This window comes from Anguilla anguilla, chromosome 13, assembly GCF_013347855.1.
Source record: "Anguilla anguilla isolate fAngAng1 chromosome 13, fAngAng1.pri, whole genome shotgun sequence".
In the NCBI taxonomy this organism is placed as follows: Eukaryota; Metazoa; Chordata; class Actinopteri; order Anguilliformes; family Anguillidae; genus Anguilla; species Anguilla anguilla.
Window position 1 is genome coordinate 29,483,366 of NC_049213.1, and position 20,407 is coordinate 29,503,772.

General features: G+C 40.2%; 1 protein-coding gene across 4 annotated transcripts in view; it reads right to left on the bottom strand.

The window, feature by feature from the left end:
• Positions 1 to 16,225, bottom strand: part of fbln2 (fibulin 2) — a 54,724-nt gene extending 38,499 nt beyond the window's left edge. Inside the window, exons 1-2 of one of the 4 annotated variants that reach the window (XM_035388816.1) lie at positions 16,092 to 16,225; positions 8,482 to 10,021 (exon numbers count right to left, since the gene is read on the bottom strand). In XM_035388816.1, coding sequence (XP_035244707.1) covers positions 8,482 to 9,883 — 1,402 coding nt within the window. In that variant the 5' untranslated portion in view covers positions 9,884 to 10,021; positions 16,092 to 16,225. Of the gene's footprint in view, positions 1 to 8,481; positions 10,022 to 12,682; positions 12,702 to 16,017 lie in introns of those variants that run through there. The other 3 variants (XM_035388815.1, XM_035388818.1, XM_035388817.1) reach the window with 3 other exon arrangements.
• Positions 16,226 to 20,407: the final 4,182 nt, after the last annotated feature.

Below are 20,407 nucleotides of genomic sequence, written 5' to 3' on the forward strand. Positions count from 1 at the left end.
GGCAAGATCCTCTGCTTCTCTCCTTTTTCTCTCTCCCCATGACAATGTAAGAAATGAATGAGATTTACTAAAAACTGTCTGGGAGCCTCAATATTTTTCTTGGCTCATTCACAGATGCAATGTCACGGGGTGCAATGCAGCTTTGCGAGCAGAGTGAGCCAGCCAATGTCTTGGTTTGGCAGCGTCCCCACACATGTACCCCAATGCTCGACCTCAGGCCTTCGTAGAGAGATCTAAGACATAAGGTCACCGGGGAGCTTGTAAGTTTGCCTGCAGACTGCCCCAGTAATTATACTGCCGAATCAGGGGCTCTGGCCCCACCCCATGGGAGTGGAGAAATTACTCGCACTCATGGGGGCAGCACCTAGCCATCCCCAAGCTTGAAAGCAATAACAGGGAACACTCATCCATCACAGGTAATGGTGCTTTCAGACAAAGACTTCAAATGAAACCCCCAAGCCCTAAAGATCCCACATCATATCAGAAGGACAAACCTCCTGGACAGAGTTAACGGCAATAACATCATTCATCTTGGTCCTGTTTCATCTGCGAAGGTATCCATCGACATATAAGCCAGTAAATAACATGGATCTAGTTCATATATTTATTTTTTTTCCCTGCTCCACCACAGATGATAATTTCTTCACATGGACTTAATAACAATCATTACTCAACCGTTACCATCTGTGAATATTCCGTGTTCTGGGATGATGACATCATTCAAAACGCTTTTTTTTAACCCAGTGACCTTTAAGAAGGCCAGTCCACCCAAGGGTCAAAGCTGAAGCCATGGCACCTATTCTATTGACAGACATACATGGAGTATTTGTAGTTCTGACGCACTAACCCTAAAAGACACGTTTAAAATGATTTCAAGGTTCAGAGGGGGAGATTATGCAAAAAACTGAGAAATTTCTTAATTCCAATTCTCGGAACGCAGAAAAAATAGCAAAGAGGGGGAAAGGGTGTAGCATTCTCCTTGGGTGTAGCGTTTAAACATAATACTCAAAACCACTGGCACATTGGTTATGTTGATCTTAAGTTGTATATAAGAGTACATTTATTTATACTGTACACAGGAGTGCTTTTACAAGATACTTCCTGATTGTGTGTTCTAAAAAATGTAACCAGCAAATGTAATTTAGGCAATAAAACACAAAACATCTCATGTCAGGGGGTTATTAAAGAGATTTCCAATGTGAACAATGTACTTTTACCTTGAACAGCGAATATTTAATTGACCCAGTGACTAGAAAATGAATACCCACCCAAGGCTACTTGTCCTGCAGTAAAAAAATAAAATTAAAAAAAAATTCAAATGTCCATGTGGGCTTCATTACTTCAGGAAAACCAGCAGCATAATTGTTGCATAGGAATGAGATACATGATACATTCACACAGTTACTTGTCCACCTTTAAGCTGCACATATTTTTGTCAATATACTAAACTGAAACTTTTCAAACAGCTCCAAAGAGCCCAGTATTTTGTGCCATCCTGAATCATTGTGAAAGAGCCAGTCGAGCAGTCAAGCTCCAGAGTGACCCAGCCAGTAAAGGTGCTCACTGTGAGTGCAGGTTGAGCCTTATAGAATAAAAGTTCTTATAATATAAGTAGGGGATTGTGAATGGAAGCCTGCAACAGCAGGACATTGGGGTTGGTGGGCAGAGGTTTAGCTAAGGTCCTTGAGCAACTATTGAACAAACTCCTCCTAGCCTCTGACCAGATGTCTACAGGTTACCCATTGTTGCCACTGAGAGTTGCTTATATGCAGTACACTGATCACCACCCATGGTGTGTCACATAGAAAATGCTCAATAATTCAATGGCATATTCATTGACAGTGTGAATAATGGTCCGCAGGAACCTGGTTGATAGGAACCACACACTTCATAGGCAGCGCTCCTTACTTGGCTACGTGTCACATAGTGATGTGACCTTTTCCAAAATGGGGAAGGGACTCTCAGAAAACACTATTAAATGACATAAAGGGAGAAACCCTGAGCAATCTGAGCAATGTCAAATTAAAGTACAGACATTACAGAGTTGTGAAAGTACACCTGATAAATACCACATCTGTCATTAGTTTGTTTTTCCCTGGGATGATTTAACATAAAGTTTGGGCAGTTGCAACGGGTGAATGTGCAATTCCGTTTTTCATCAGAGTTGGCCTCAAGCAAACCCACCTCCCCACCCTATTTGTTGGGAGGGGTTACTGTGGTTCTGCATATCCTCCCCCTGCCAAAATCAACAGCTCACAGCAGGACAGGAGAGCTGTTTCAGGATCACTCACTCAGCTGAAAAAATAGCCCATCATTCATCTGTGGCATTAAAGACATATACTTCATGAAATCTGTCAAATTGTTGCCATATTGAACAAAGACACTGTTGGCTATGATTAATCTGATGCTTGCTTCACAGATGCAGATTAGAGAAAGCTGAGCTCTGCAAACAATTACAACCACTTTGTGATTACAAGGGCCATATCCTTGCCTATGAAATCATCCCACAGCATGCGCAGAAATGTCAGCAGTATTTATGATGTGTCCTGCGATATTTATTTTCATTACACCTTGTATTTCTTTAAACAAACTGAAAGTGCTTTAGAGTGTGAGTGGAAGACACTGTGTAGCCCACACCATGGTGAAGTACAGCAGCCATTTTGGGCCAGAATAACTAGACATCAGTTGAAATGGAGAGGCAAGGATTTATTTAGAAATACCAGCAGATGATTAGACTGTGTGAGCAGATTGGGAACTTGGCCAAAACACTGGGGAACACCCCTTTTCTTTGCAGTACAGTAAATGCCACTGGATTTAATAATAACCAGAGTGCATCCACGCCTCAGGAGGACATCTCCAAAAGAGTGTCACTGCCTCGTGACACTGACTTTCTGCTAGGCGGAGGGGGAAGACTGCCCGTACTGACCTTATGACTGCATTTCCAAGAGCCGCAACCTACTTTTTGTTCCTAAGCTTCCCATCAAATTATTAACAGCTCCCATCCCCTGTTTGAAGTGTTTAATTTAGCATGAGATGGGCTACTGGGTGGTAGAGCTGCTGTTGACTGGAAATCCAAATGTACGACAGTGATTCCATCCCATCTTCCCCACCACTTTCACAATACTGGAAGGAGATCAGACAACAAGTACCGCAAGCTGTCATCACCGCCTCATACGAGCTCTTAATGAAATACCCCGGCTGACTGTTCAGCACCTTTGGGGTAGCAGGTGCTGAACTGAGACAGACCAGCTCCAGCAGGTGACGGCACTCAGCGTGTGGAAGGACAGGCTGTGCTGATCTGGCAGAATGCCACACTCTGTCTCACTTTATGCATTAAGGGCAATTACATGAAGGAACTGAAACTATTTTGAACACTTCTGCAAATTATATCAGTCTAAAGAGGTGCTGATTAGTTCAGCAATTCATCACGGCATGCTGAGGGCACACACCCAGTTTCCCAAAAAAAGAGAGAAAGATTCTGTGTGCTTGGCAAATGTGGAAATAAGGCATATGAAATTGGGCAGCCAAATTTAAAAAAAATAAAAAATTGAACTCAAAACCATGTAAAAACTTCCAACTATGTCTTCTCCCCCCTTGTCGCCCTACTGAGGATGCCAAAGTTATTTAATCAATAACAGACCTGTGCCTGGCCTATTTCCCTCCACCATCAATAGTACTCTTACTTCCCTCAAGAGGAATGGCATAAATCAGCACTTTTTGTCACATTACATAGACATCAACCATAATTGAAAATGTTTATCATACAGACATTGACATACATACCAGAATTCCCTCTATCTGAAGATTTGTGTCAAAGTGGTACTGAACAAACTCTCCCTCTCGGAGGAAATGCATCACAACATTTCTAAAATTTCCAGCCAGCGAAAAAAGCATACACACTCTCCACACTGGCCTAATGCAAATCCTATTGCCAATTAAAAAATTTGTTTAGATAAATAATTACATTTTCCATTATAGCTGTACATTCATGCCCCTGGAACCTCTCAAAGCAGAGCTCTCGTGTGTTCTAAGAGCCAGAACAAAATATCTGAGCTCACTTTAAAAACCTCCAGACTAATGGTGTATCTTTATATTGTGGTTAATTATGAGGCATACATCCGATTTCCAAGTCCAGTTCTAATGGCCCTTACCTATTAGTCATTTACAATGTGACATATGAATCACTATGAAGCTACAATTAATTGTTTGTCAGAAATTGTTTCAAATTGTGAAGACACCATGGGACTGTTTAAGACATGGAGTGTGTGGAAGTGTACTGCACATGTTCTATATGTGTCTGTGTGTATGTAAAAACACATGAAAAGACTGCGAAGAAGTATATTAACATGCTTTCAGAGGAGGGGAATACATAATGCTGTCATCTCAGAATATAATCTAATAAATTACAAAGCATAATGCAGACTTGACCAGGCCAGACCCTGAAAATAAATGCAAACGAGGATAAGTGCATATAATATATATATTCCACATTTTTATGTTTTTAAAACCCCACTAACTACGGAGATCCATACTCGTGTTAAACCTGAAAGCCAAGCACAGTCACTAAGGCATAAATCTCCATGTAAAAATAAATATAATTATGGCAATAATACACTCAGCACTGGCAATTGCAGCCCGCATACTTTGACAGAAAAGCACAGTAATGGCTGGTGCTTTTATCTCCATCAAAACTGGAATGTGGTTTATGATTCTTGAGCCCAGAGACTGCACCATGATCTATGTGTTAGTATTACATCCTGAGGAAAGGGAAATGATAAATAATAGCAGATGGCTTCCTGATTTGCATAGAGAACAAAGAGAAATGCAAGTCTGACATGTCCCTCACACACATTACACGAATGCACATACACATACTGTACATGTGTTTACACTGGAAATCTTCCAAATCCCAGTTCAAACGGACGCACTACGAAAGTGATTAACGCACCATATTTGCTTTCATAAAACTCAAGGGCAGTGGTAGAAGGATGGGAGGTAACCACATGGAATTGGTTTGTAGGTACACAGCAGACAAGCTAGGAGCGTGCCAGCAAACAAAAACTAAACAAACGGCTGGGATTTGTCCTTGGTAAAAAAAGAAAATGGATGTGGCAGACAGGAATGCTACCTGATACAAACACAAACTGTAAAGAAAAGCGTGTCCTGTATCATGTATAAGCCACATGAAAGCAGCCAAATCGATGATTCATTGGATTACCTGAAACAACACTATATAGCTGACACTACAGAGGGATCAGAAAGGACTCATTTAACAATCAACCAATCAGTCCTGCGTCCATCTTTTCCAGCATGTAACAGACTGAATTGGCATAGGGAAACACAGTGAATCAGTGCTTGCTTTTATTTTTCATCGTTTCGCACATTGGGACTGCCGTGGCACATTTACGTTATATTTTGTCTTGGTAACATGACTCGGACTGGGGGACAGATGACTGGAGAAGCTCTAATGCAGCCCTAGATCTGGATTGTACATTGACCTGAAAGACGGCCCCTGGGGGAACATGAGGGTGGAATGCAATTGCTGGATTTACCAACACGCACAGGACAACTGTGTTATAAACTGTGAAGTATGCACACACAAGACCGCTGTGTTATAAACGGTACAGTATGCACACACAAGACCGCTGTGTTATAATCTGTATAGTATGTACACACAAGACCATTGTGTTATAATCTGTGCAGTACGCACACACAAGACTATTGTGTTATAATCTGTGCAGTATGCCAAGCAAACATTGGATCAAATGAAACAAACTGCACAGCATTCAGATTTTAAAGCTATTGATTATGACGGAGTATGATACACGTGCCAAAAAAGCAGGTCAGGGATTCCCTGTTTGAATAGGAAATTCAGGTCAGAAGAATCACTATGTCACCATTATTGTTTTCACAGTTGTTATCATTATCATTATCAAAGTTAGATCTAAGCAAAGATTGTATCATCTACCTGTCAGTTTCACTGCACTGTGCAAGACCTCTAGATGTTTCATCTTGCCATCATGTGTTATTCATTTAGTAACCTTCAGAGATCAGAAATAAGACTGAGACAGAGGAAACAGACTCCAAAGCCTTGCGTATAATGTAGGTGAAGCAGGATCGTGTCTTCAAATGTCAGATGATACTCAGAGACTTTCAGAGCATTGAAGCCCCAAATAAGCCTTCTTGTTATCATTTTTTCATTAAAAGGCCTTGCTGAGTAAATAAAAGCAGATACTTCAATTGTATGACTTAAACAAAATTCTATCTTGACCAAGGGAGTGGGTGAAGCACAAATTTTAGTTAACACCGTAAAGCAATTTGCTGTGCTTGGAAAATCACAACTATCAATTTAAATTGTTCAGCTCAGCAGCAAATAGCTCAAAAATTACTGTGACATAAAAAGACTCATTAAGCATCTGAAATGTGATTATACTGAGCTGAGAACCATGTGCAAAAAACCTGTGACACAGATATCAGACATCAATCTCTAAATTTTCAGTTTCCTTCTGAAATACATTGAATACTGCAGGTCATTAAATAAAGGCCCTAAAGGACACACTCAGAAGCAAATCAGAGGAAACATTGACTGTGTATTAGCTACCCTACTGCATACATATTTTGTAGCCATTTTGTCTGCAAACCGGTTTACTCTACTCAGAACAGGTTTATACTATGAGTGAGCAGGGAATCATAATGAAGCCAGTGAACCCAGGGACTTGCATCTCAGGAGGTGACCAACTGCAATACTCTACTGCTAGCCTGTGTGAGGCTAGCTAGTTAAACCAGCTGTGGTGAGGCAGAATAACAGGAACCGGCACTGGGTATTGTCAGTGTGTTCACTTTCATCTCTGTTGTTGCTCTAATTTACCAGCATGCATGACCAGCTTCTATGTTGTCCAATAGCATTCTGCCCTGGATGCCCCCTTAACCATTCTGGTAGGTGTTGATAACATGATGTTGCTCTTATGAATAATGCTCTTCCCCCTACAATTTAAAGTCAGCAAACCTCAGAAATGGGTCACTACCCCATCGGGCCAGACTAGCAGAAAGATTGTTTTCAATAAAAACAATTGGAGCAATTTTGAACGCTCCAGGAATGGATAAGTGCAGGAGAGGCTACCTGTCAAGAAGCTCAAATATTTCAGCTGGGTAGAGGAGTTTATCTTGGACTATGGCCTGCTGGCACACAGTGAGATTTGTAATTCCTCTGCTTATCTCACTATATGTAGGACACAAAAAGGAAAAAGGAAGGTGTCATTTTAGACACAGCCACAAGCAATTCCGGAGTGAATAATCCAAGAGATCCAATGACTACAACCTGATTATGTGTAAAAGAGCAGGCAAGCTGTGTGGCAAATAAGCATTTTCCCATTTATAAATGTGGCACATTCTGGGCAGGCTTATTCCAATCCCATTGCATATCTTGTTGGTTTGGAAAACAAATGAACTGAAATGCAGTCAGCTGTTACAGCGAATGGATGAGAAGCAGTCCCACGGAGGTTAAGTACACCCCACAAACTGTCTCCAAGACTAGCATCATTTACAAGACATCTGGACTTCAGAGAGCTTCAATTTCCAAGGGGTACTGCAGTAATTGTGAGTCTAGAATTTTCCAACAGCCCTGAGAAGAAGTGAATTACACAGCAGTATTGTCCAAAGGTCCCATTAAAGTGCTTACCAATTCCAATACAAGTCACAATGAATAACATCCATTTGAGCTATAAACAACTAAAAGTTCAAAGTTGCAACTCTATTTCTTCTGAATGGGAAATTTAATACCTGCCAGGGCCTTCATTTAATCATGACTGTAAACACCACAGAAAATATGGATAAATTACCTTTAAGAACAAGGCAAGTATGGGCTTTCATCAGGGAAGTGTGGGACGGTTCATAGAAGGATGTGCACAGCAGGGAAAAATTTGGCTTCATGTCCCTGACAGCCAACTGCATCATATATTTGCATTTCTACAGAGACTAGCTGTAATCTTCATTCTTCATTACAGGAATTAATTACAGTTTCACATTACAGCCATAGCTATGAAAATCATTGATCTCTCTCAGTGCGTGGAAATGCCAAGTAAACTGTGACTGTAGACAGTAAATACTGGGCAATGGAGAACAGCTTCACAACGTTAGTTTCTTTGACTCAATATTGACCATTAATTGCTAGGCTTGCACTGTGATATTAATTGTCTGGTTATGTGCAGAATCTTTGCTTACATTTCCGAAATAGCTGATACAAAGAGAGAAATAACTTTTGAATTGTCTGATTATGCACATTATACAGGTACACATTACTAATTATACATATATACAGAATAATACATTGAAACAAAAAAAGTGCTTCATAAAGAACAATACTGAGAGGTGATCAACAAGGATTTGAAGAAGGCTGGGAATGTGAAAAGCACTAGTGTGAAAGGATGGGCATCTGTCTCTTCAAAATTCATTTGAACTCACATAATAGCCTTGTGTACTTACCCTCATGATGTTCTGGAAAGGATTCAAGAACATTGCTTTCCTCCTCCTCCTCCTCCTCCTCTTCCTCCTCGGTTTGGTAGTTGAACAGGGTCTGTGACTGTCTCTTTTGAGGTTGTCCATCCTCAGCTTTCATCTTCACTAGCGGCTGGCTAGTGGGGCTGAACTTCACCATGGGGAACGTGTGGCGTTCGTGGGGTTTCCTGTGCAGCTGGCTGCGTGTTCCAGACTGCCTCTCCTGTTTTCCCAAGTCGTTGCCGTTCTCTTTCCCAGGAACGCTATCTGCTTCTTCATCTTTGCTGTCAGTCGTGACTGACAGGTCTTTTCCAGGAGAGGTAGTGTTGGTGACAGTGTTTGACGTGACAGCTTGATCTTCCTCCCACTTTTTTCCTTCTTTGAAGGCACCTACTCCCTGCTGATGGATCTGGCTCTCTGGAGCTCTTTCTAACACTTCTGTGGTCACCTCATTCTGGAGAGTTGGGGTTGTCTCATCCACTGTCTGCGGAGTGTCTGTGGTCACCTCTTCTGTGTCTGTCTCTTCTTCGTGAGTCCCGATTCGTTCTCTGAGTTCTTGCTTTTCGGCTTGGTTGATGTCCTGTGGAACGGTGGTTTCAAGATGGGGGAACAAAATCACAGAGGGCTCTGTTGGGAATCTCTGTTCAGGAAGAGAATCTCTGACAGGGCCTGTGGGTGGATAGTCATAATCCTCTTCTTCATCAATGTGAGGCTGGTCCTGTTTGAAAAGTGGCATGGTGTCACTGTGGGACAGAGTGTATGGTTTGGAAAGGCGGTCCATAGAGCCATCCTGGTCAAAGATGTACGGGTCATTGTACTGCCTGTCTGGACTGTTCTCCTCAGTGGTAGCTGCCAACATAGGTTTCTGAATGTCATGTGGATCACAGTCAGGGACCTCATAGCACATCAGACTTCCGCCATCATTTGGACAGTGGCAGACCTGACAGGGGTCCAGGTGGAAGGAGTGACCAGCCTCGTACTTCTGCTCATTATGGACACACCCAACTCGCTCACATTGCGAACATCCATCAGCAGGTTCCAAAATGTCAATACAGTTAGCAGGAATTTCAGGACATGGGATGAAGTGGCAGCCTATCCTTCCACCCCCTTGCGGGCAAGAACATTCCGTGCTTCCAAAATCCACAAAGTAGGACTCGCCTTCTGGAACCTTCCCATTCCTGAACCCCGCGTTGACGCAGTCATAATACTGGTAACCTTCGCACGTGCACCCAGTCTGTAAGCAAGAGGCACAGCATGCCCCCGTCTCCAACACCTCCTCGATGCAGTTGTTCAACACTGGACAATCCACACCAGTACAGTCCTTCTGGCAATGATAGCCACCAAGACAAAGTATGAAAATCATTGAACTCATAAGCAGGTGAAAAGCCATTTTGCTTTGAAACCCCTTAGAAAAAGGTTTTGAGATGCAAAATGCAAAATCAGAAAGAGTTCAGAGATCCCGGCAATCTGTTATGGTCCTCCAGGTATTAGACTGCAGTTCCTGTCTATTCTCTCCACTCTGCAAAACCTAGGAGACAGAAAAGGCAGTGAGAGACCAAATGAGGTAGATTTCCTGTGAAGCTCTTTCAGCCAGTCTAAATCACAGTTAAACCCCACATCTGGAGACTGAGTCTGGCCTCTTGACTCTGCCCCACTTTCATAACTGCCTATATGTCCAAAATTCTGAGGTTATGAACATGAATTCCACATGATTATGACACAAAGTGTGCCGTTCAATAAATCCTTGCAACAAGATTACAGACAATACAGAGACGGGATTTCTGGCAACCTGAGGGGGATTCTGTTCAGTACACAGCAGGAGGATATTTCTTCAAATTTTAGAAAAACGTTCTTTTTGATATAATAGCTTTTTCAGTTTTGTTGGCAACAGCTTCCAAGAGTGAGATTCTCCATGGAGCAGAACAGTTACCCTGAGGAGTGGAACATTGGTGGCTCCTAGATTAAAGCTACTCCAACATCAGAGCCAGCTAGGACATATTTCTTCCTGAATTGCTTGCAATGGGATGCTATTTGAGCACAAAAAGAGGTGTTTATGGGTAAGGCTGGGTAAAATCATTTTCAAACTTTCTTTTATTCGCAAAGGATTTTGCAAGTAAACTTGGTCTGTGGCTTTTAATTCGGAATTAACCTTCTAGGTCTCTTACCCATTAAGTCTCTTACCCAGAAGTTGTAAGCACTTGTGTTGCATTTGTGACCTTTTTCATTTGTGACCCGAATTCCAGAGAAATTTCTCTTTTCAATATTAAAATGTAAACCTGATGATCAGAAGGGTTTTATTTCCTCTTGAAATTCTACATGCATCTTAAGCTCCAAAACCATCATGGTAAATTTTTGGCATGGCCCAGCATGTTTCCAAGGTACACAGTTTTAATTTACTAAGCCACCACAAAAAAGAAAACAGTCTATCAAAAGAATGGTGTGGGATTTGGATATTTTAGAAGTGCAGACTAAGTCTCTCATTGCCACATTGCGGTGTATACTTGTGTGACCTACATCACCTATGATCATATGTACACAGTTCAGTTTAATATTTAAACTTTTTGTATAATCTGAGTTTGTTTGGATTTGAGTTCACAGAAAGTCAGTGCAGGTGGAAATCAAATTACCTACATTCCAGACATGAGACATATGTAGGCATTACATACAGAACCAAGTTCAATATTTCAGATGACATGTCCGTTTGTTAATAGAAAATACTTGGCTGGTTCTCTATTTTTCAACTGGCTGATAAGATGTAGGGCATCATACTCGGTCATGATCACAGCCCTTTTAAGTACTGCATTTTGCAAAAGACAGAAGGTGGTTGTTCAGCCACTAATTACTCCTATTTGAAGCCAGGTCTGAGCTCTGCCTGAGCAGCCCCACAACTGCCTGGTCTTAAAAACCTATTGTTTGGGAACACAGGAGGTAAACACAGAACAGGAAAAACCCACGGTAAAATAAACCCAAAGCCATTTCCTAAAGAAAATCTGCCCCTCCTTTTAACATCAGAATATGCATAAACAACATGAATGACCCATTATGTACTAGCCGGTTTCTTATTAGATTCCATTCTTGGCAGAAATTTAAATAAACAAATGCTTCAGCTATTTCTACACATGTAAATAAAAGTATTTATATACGTGCAAGCAATGAGTTGTAATTATGTTTTTTGAAGTGTGCTTACCGTAGGCCCTTGCCTGGAAATACATGAGACACATACAAAACAACACATTGTTATTGCTAGAGACAGAAAAAAATGAAACAAGCAGAGCTAAATATAAGCAAAATTGGCTAACAAAAATATTGAAGTAAAATAATATAATTTCAAAGAAAAATTCAAAAGATGTTATTTTCTGATGGAAACCGGCGTCCAGCTACTCATGCCCAAGTGCAAATATGGTTCTTGGTGTGGAACAAAACCATCGCTATGGAAAAATTACTTTCTGGATACATGTATTTCCAGGAGCTGATCTGACAATGACTATAGAACCATAAAAACACATGGCACAAAAAAGCTGATGATATTTTGCAATTATTTTCCAAAAACTTAAACACATGAATGCTTCACCAACTTTATGAATGGTTTCAGCTTATCCCATTTTGATGACATGGACAGGGCCCAAGGCCTTAATAAAATCAATAAGACAAAAACATGGTACTATGTATGGACCATACACATTTGTTTTGTGGCTTTGGCTTTTTTATGGCACCTCTAGCATACGTCCAAAAAAACTCAACAGCTGCAATGAAAGGACTAGATTCCCAAGTAGCTTGTAAAGTCTTAATGAGAGAAGTTTAATGAATGGCAGCAGATGAGGGCTCTTCCTCCAGTGATTTTACTTCACACTGCTGGAATCACATTGTAAAACCAATGAGGAAGTCCAAATTCAACCAATTCAAACATTGGCAGACAAGCATTTCATTTGAAAAAGAAGCAGGGAGTAAAATGTGTCTTCTGTATATCATATCATCCTAACCCTGTCCATAAACAAAGCACAGACCCAAAGCAAACACATTCAGTTCACCTATTTGAAATGTACCATTTTTCCTCACCAGCTTTTATTTTGCAGAAAGACTCAGTTATTTGTGGCATCTGGTATAAGACTCTGACCTGTTGAACTCTAAGACTGAACATTTTCAGTTAAATGTAAAATTGATGCACAGGAATAAAAATAAAAAAACTAACCAGTTTCATTGGTCTGCATGGGTCACCCGTCAGAATTTTTTTTAGGCTGAAAAGAAAATAAATTAAGCAAAAAAAAAAAGATTTTATATATATGGGAGCAATGTTGTCTCAAATTCCACCCTATGAGATAAGACACATCTGCCAAAAATAATACCAGTGAGTGACACCCGACTGGGCCCTCAGTCATGTCCGCTTGTTTGCACAGCAGTAAAAGGTACCACAGCACTGCCAGATGGCCCACACTGCAGCTATTACAGCCAGCCTCTTCACACTGCCATTCACAGAGCTCACAGCACAAATCATCCTTCATCGGCCTTCAAACAGCATACTCATCCAAATGACAGTCGCATCACAAATTCACAATGCATAATTATGTGACAAAAAATGGGCGACTCTTCATATGACACAATTCCTTCGTGCTGCATGTACTGTGAGTGGTTACAAGAAGATGATTTGTACTTATAGTGACTATAACCCATGGCTTTAAAAGTACTGTAGTAAAGGATGGCAATAAAACTATAATAGAATCATGCCTGTGTTGAACCTTCTATTACAGTTATGCTTCTATTTTGGAAGAGCATCGTCATCACAACAAACAAAAACAAATCTCACTGGATATTCTTTTTCACTTTTGAACTAATGAAATGTCAAAAATTTGAGATGCACAAGTTAACCTTTTAATTCTTCTCGGCATCCAGTCTGTCAAAAAGAGCAAACATCTCCTCCAAAAAATAGTGTCTGTCATCTGTTAACCTGGGAATGTCACCATCCCACCTGTGTGTCCCCCTGCTTCCATAAATTAACAGCTGCCTTCATGCAGGCACGTGGGGTTTTGAAAAGTCAGTCCACTGCTGAGCAGCACACATTTGTTTTTATGAAATGACAAAAGAATTCTGAGATAATTGCTAACGTGCACCTCCACAGTCATCATTGTCCAAGTTATTTAAGACTCTGAAATGTGTATCCACTGTCTCACACACATTTGCATATGAGTGGTGTTCAGACACACAGAGGAAGAAGACATATGAAAAGAAATAGCACTGAAAACTCTCGATAGACTCTCCCAAGAACTGTGCGAAGCTCACTGTAACTACAAGTCAGTGCTCATACAGGTAATCTATCGAGCACTGCTGCCATATGAATTTGGCTTAGCAAATTCAGGATAAGGTTGGCTAAGTAAGGGTTTGTTTAAGCACTCACAAAGAGAAGCACACTATTGATACAAGACTGCACTTTCTATGCTTCAAGGACTATATTCCTCAGTGTGTGACTTCTAGGATGAATTTCAACATATGGGAAACTGACGGGACAGAAAAGGTCTTTCTCTGTCGACATGTTATATTAACCTCTGTAGCTACTTGCCTGCATCATGTGGAAATATTTTGTGAAGAGTGACAACCTATGGCACATGTCTTTGTTTTACTAAAAGCATTGACTGATGGCCCTTGGTGGCCCCTTCAAATATATATATATATATATTTTTTTTTTTTTTTAAACACAGCATAATGATTCCTATAAACAAGATTAAAATAATGTTTTATAAACAGGATGTAAAAGAAGCTTATATGTGAACCACACACATAGCCCCATGATCACACTCACGAATACTTTACACCAAACCCTCCAGCACAGCAGCTGCATACAGTAAGCGTCTACTGTGGCATATCCAGAGATGGACAGGGTTCCCATTGAGGGTTTTTGCTCAGTTATTACTCTCTGTTTTGTGTCTTACACATCATTTTACATCAGATTCAGTGACTTAAAAACTTGCAATGATCTGGAGTAATAAAGCCAACACAGGAAAAAAATGACTGGACAGTGTAGCAACCTGAGCCTTTTAACTAGCTCTAATATTTTTTCTTCCCAGCCCTAAAGTTTCTTGTGGAATTCTACTGTTTATTTTTATGAATTCCTTTCACATTCATACATGCTTTTGAAATTAAAAATGTTTAACTATTTATTGGTAGGTAGGTATACAATACTTCCAATAATTATCAACCCAGTAATGCTTAGGTCAAGAGGAATGCAGCAATCTTATCCAGAAAGTTAAACTTCGCTAGAGACTCTACTTAAAACAGAAACCAAAACAGTGTATCAAACGAGACAAATATAAGTCTTCATTATCAGGTTGTAAAACTTACAGTACACAGTGCTTCTGAATTAATCCTCTCACAAAAACAATCATGGTCAAGGGAGTAGCCTAACAGGTTATGTGGGCCTAATGACTAAAGCCTTTTTCTTGGCATTTATTTCCACACAAAATCACTGTCAGCTCCATTTTACTTTTAACAGATGCTACCAGGCTATCTAGCTTCTTATAGTTGGTTAAATTAATAAAGCTGCTTCGCAACTAAGACTGTAATCTACATCCATTTAAAGTCACAAACCATCGTTCAAAAAATTTGATTGTATATTGTTGTAATTATTTTCCGTTTACTGGAAAGAAAGTAATTTTCCAAAAAAAAATTGCTTCCATCGTTTAAAATGTAACAAATGATTCACTGAATAAAGTATTGGAAGCACTCAGAATATTCCAGATATGAAATTCGGAAGTGCTGGAGGCAGATCAAAAGCTATACTCTTCACATCTCAACTTCTAATACTGTAGCAGTCTGCGCAGTCTACATCAGACACAATTATACTGAATATTTTCTAATTTTCTAAAATGCATTAATATCTTTGAAAAAAACTAAATATTATGTGTTGGATCTAACAGTGGCGTTCGATAAATTCACAGTCACGGCCTCCAGTCTGTTCTTTCCTGAATAAAAGGGGAATTTTTATAACATTCCTGTCAAACAGGCAAGATTTTAATCATTTAAAGTGCACTTTTACTTCGCATAAATTCCACCTCAGTTAATTGTTGCCCAAACCAGTCGTCCGTTTTACCCGCGCGGTGGCTTTTTGTGTAATGCTTTCCCACTGAAATAACCTACTTGTTCATACAGGGATTAGATTAAACCATGCCATGTTTCATACACAGTTCTGACATTAAAACAAGATAATCACAGACAGCATCCACATTGTAGTTCAATGATTTCTTAACCTGTTATAAATGTTATAAATAACACACAAATCAAGCAATCAAAGTTGTATTGGATGCTTTCACTTAGCTGGCTTACATTACATTTTTTATTGTTTGCCCTTTTTATTTAGTACATTACCGCAACTGTCAATCTAACAGTCTAAATACGGGACAGTTTTCCGCTATTGGTTTTGCGCGTGCATGCATTACCTTAGTTTTAGTATTTAACATACTAAAATAGTAACACACGTGTTGCGCGAAGCGATAACAGCACAAATAATGCAACACTGAGAGGTCGGTCTGTGCTTACCTACTGTTTTATGCTGGGCCATGTAGTTGAGAAATCCAAAAACAAGGAGTTATACTTATTTGACTCTAACTTACCCGTGCAAGGTTCCTAACTCAGCAGTCCACTGTATCGAGGGGGATCCCTCCAAGTTTTTTTTTCCTTTTTTCTTCGAGAGGGAGGGACAATAGTTTCTTTTCGCTGCCCAACTGATCGCGTTACACTGGAGTCAATGACACGAGTCGAATTTTAGCGCTGAAAGGTTTTTATTTTTTTAAACAAATGCTGCACCCAGCTACAAACAACCTACATCGGTGATCATGGATGTTTGATCTTCGTTCACTTTTTTGAGGTTCTCTTTAAGTGTTTTACTCAGTAAATTACAAACTTCCACTGAGGCAGTAAAACACCTCACAATTATACTGCACTGTTACTTTCAATAATTATTTTATTTGATCTTTACAATTGGATTTCGCATTCATCAAAGTTGGCATATATTATGTTTCGAATCGCTTCAGGAAGTCTGGGGCTTTAGCATTCCGATACTTTGAACTGTAACACTAGAATGCAATGCTTCTATAATATATATTCTATAATATCCACTAACATTAATTGATATAACTTGTGACTGAATATTTCCTTCACTTAGAGTGTATGTGATAACGTTATTATTGTTCAACTTAAAAAGTTACATGAAGTGTTATTCATTTTTATAAAAAATAAATTAAAAAACAACAACATTTAATTCAGAGACTTTTCCTTGGGGTGAGAAAGGTTTATGATCAAGACTGGAATTAATTTTAACATTTATTGCCATGGAATATATGGGCTTCTTTGCCTTATTCATGATGTTAGAGTTGAGAGTGAATCACGATAACCATATATATAACCATGACACCTGCAAATCGATTAGCAGCAAGTACTTCCAGATGCCTATCAGAATATAGATCTGCATTGTAGCGTGTGCTGACCACTTATCTATCATTCTTTAGAAATGAACATGTTTTAAACAAAGGAAGGATACACTTGGAGGATCATCAGCTAAGTGAAATAGGTCATTGTTAAATTGCCACATCCAATGGGAATTAATATAAAATATCGCCTGATTTAGCAAGTGCCATGTCCTTATGTGGCACATTGTGACGTGCGTAGCTATGGGATACCATATAAGTGGGGTTTTGGATAGTGATGCCAAAGCAAGCTACCTGGAAATGATTTTAAATTAAGAGACATGAAGACTGGATGGCTTTGCACCGATCACTCTACAAGACGTATAAAAACTCAGCTTTGGATAAAAGCAAGTATAAATTTAAATATGTAATGCAGAACAAGGGAGTAAGTGAAAAGGGGACGTGTCATGCATGGGCAACAATGCAAGGCATAATATTTTGGCACAAATACATACTATTATGTATTGCAGTTTACTTAATTATATTTTGTCCATTTTCTCAAGGGCGTCAGTTCACAATGTTACAGTCTTTGTTTCCACTTTCCACTACTGCATTATGAGTGCACAAAGTTATTCCACAAGTTAGTGTCGTGCTTGCTATCTGTTACACTGGAGGTATTTCCAAACAGACAATCCCACGTGAGACCAGAGACTGCAACACTTTGATTTCAACTAGGCATTTAACGAGACCACCATTAAGGATGGGGGATACACTCAACAGAATGCTGCAGTTTTTTATCGACCATTTTCCTTACTTTAAATCAGTACATGATTGGGTTCAACTACTGCAATGCAAACTGGGACTGTTGCTGGATGGATAATCATAATCACAAATCGTGTTGTTCTTATTAGTGTTGATCGATGCAATCCCCAGTACTGTTTTACTGTGCACAGGATCTAATGTCAGTGCAATGAATATCATTGAGCTTGTGGGTGATAGAACATGACTGCCCACACTGCAATACCATACAGACTCTTAGTTCAAAAACAGCATTTACTGCCAACATCTTCAACCAACCTGAAGAAATCAGGTTGCTATTGGAAGAAATAGCCTTGGAATCAAGACAGACCTCCTCTGGCAGTCCAAAAGAGTTCTTCATATAATTTGTAAAAGTTCACATTTTGTAGTCAGCTTTTACCATGACCTAAATTCTATAGATTTTGCAATAGCAAAGTGACAGATTTATTCAAGTAAAGAATGGCAGCTTGTGAAGTTGCAATTTAAAAACCACCAAGAGATTTATTTTAGTCACAGCTTTAAAGATGTTTCTTTATAACACTGCATGAAAAAAATCTGTATTATCTGGATTTAGTCTGGTATCGTGTCTTATAGAAAGTTATGAAAGCATAACTGTATTCACAAAATTGCACTTTGTACTTCATATTCTGGCCATCAAAGAAAGCATGCAAAAAATTTGGAACACAGACTCTGAATTTCCAATACACTGAAGAGGTCTTAAGCAATTTAGGAAGTACTCCAACATGATGAAAGTCTTCCTACCCAAGAACATTTGAAGTGTGAACAGAGTATCATTCAATCCTTTGAAATAAATCTAAAGGTAAAATGAGTAAACACAAACTAAGAAATGTCCCGAATGTGTTATTTTACACATTCTTTGGGGCTAGAAAAGGAGTATTTCATTCCGTCTCTCTCCCCCCACATACACACACACATACACACAGGCTCTTAAATCAAATTTTCTTGAGAGGAAACTTCTCCCTTTCGTTTGACGGGCTGTGCATGTGTTCATCAGTCTAGGACTGAGTTTTATACCTTTTATATTTTTAAGTTCAAAGCACAGTAGAAACATGAAGGTTTATGATACGATGTGATGCCCACCAGGGGTTAAAATGGGATCACTCATCTCAACTGATAAGTGACCTGATCAACATTCCACCCCCCCTCCCCCCCCATCCCCTGTCTCCTGCCCCCCCCGTTCAGATGAGGGCCCCAAATTACCATCTCTGAAATGCCTGGGGTGGTGGGGGGAGGGGTAAAGTCTGCTATGTACTGCAGGCACTTTGATACCTGTAAATTACAATGCGTAACCAGGGAAAAACCTTGAAGTAGGGAAAAAACAGCCGAGCGCAAGGGAAATGACATTTTCCCAATGCATTTAGATGCCCTGTTTTGTTTTGCTTGATCAGACTGCAGAAGCCTGCTATCCTGGGTTTTATGGTGCAAAATCTGTGTAGGAACTCGGCACTGCACCTTAATGAAACAGTTGCCAATAATGAACATGAAAGTGTGTGGCGCGTTCCTGCTGGAATTTATGATGACACCTGCAAGCCAGTGACAGCCAGGGAAGTGACATGGGTAGGCGAAGCTGCGAAGAGCTCGTAGCGCGACAAACAGCTGTGAGCTGGGGTGTTCTGCGTGTGCAAAGAGTGACTGGCCCTGCCCGTGTTTGCACGCTCGCGGACATAAGTGCTCTCCGGCGCTCTGGTGAGATTTGTGGAATCCCAGTGTGATCTCCGGAGGCAGTTATCAGACACGGGCGAGCCTTTCAAAGGCCCCAGGGAGACGATTTTTATCAGAGGGGTCACTGGGGAGCCACAGTCAGAAGCCTAGCACGTACCCGACTTACTCTCCCTGAGCACAGCGTTCGGGCAGTGGAGAACATGAGCGGGGAGGGGGCATATCTGGCCCACACGAAAAAACCACAGCAGGTTTTGTTTACTGTACATCAACTGGGCCTACAGCTAGCACGTCATGCACATTGCGTTCTGCTGTCTAGCAGTGCCCTGGAGCACATGCATGTCAGACACAGGCTGAGACTTTGTGCGGATAGAACAGCAACAGCAGACACAACAGCTTCCAGTGCTCATGCTCAGGGTTTCATTACTTTCCAGTAGTATTGCATCACCGATCTGAACTCTGTGAGTACACCCTTATTATCCCCCAGTAAATGTTTCACTTTTTCAGTACGGCTCTCCACTTCTCTTGAAAGCATTCGTTTTAAAACACTGCTGATTTAATCTGTTAGGTCTTTTAAATGCACATTCCTCCTGATAATGAGCACATTGATCAACATTTAACATGATAGGGATACCCAAGCAGTTTTTGTACGCTATGATTTCCAACTGATGCTCCCATAATGGGTTGGGTGGTTACATGTTAATTAGTCAATTCAAAGGTGCAACAATTACCTGCTGTATGTTGTTGGTAAAATGGTCTTTTTAAACAAATAAGGACCAGAGACTGTGCAAAACCTATGAAAACCTATGACTAATGTACATGACAACTTATTTAATAACAGTGCATCACATAATTAGATCTTGATTTGGTAGCAGGGCCTTCAAACACGATTTTGAAGTGCTATTTGAATCACTCACTACAGATGCAATATCTAGTGCTCCTCTATGCTCTCTGAAGTACTTGAAATTCAGTAGCAGTAAAAAGGAGGGAATCTGTCTTATAATGATTAATTTGATTTGTTGTTTGTTTTCTTCCTTTATTGCATC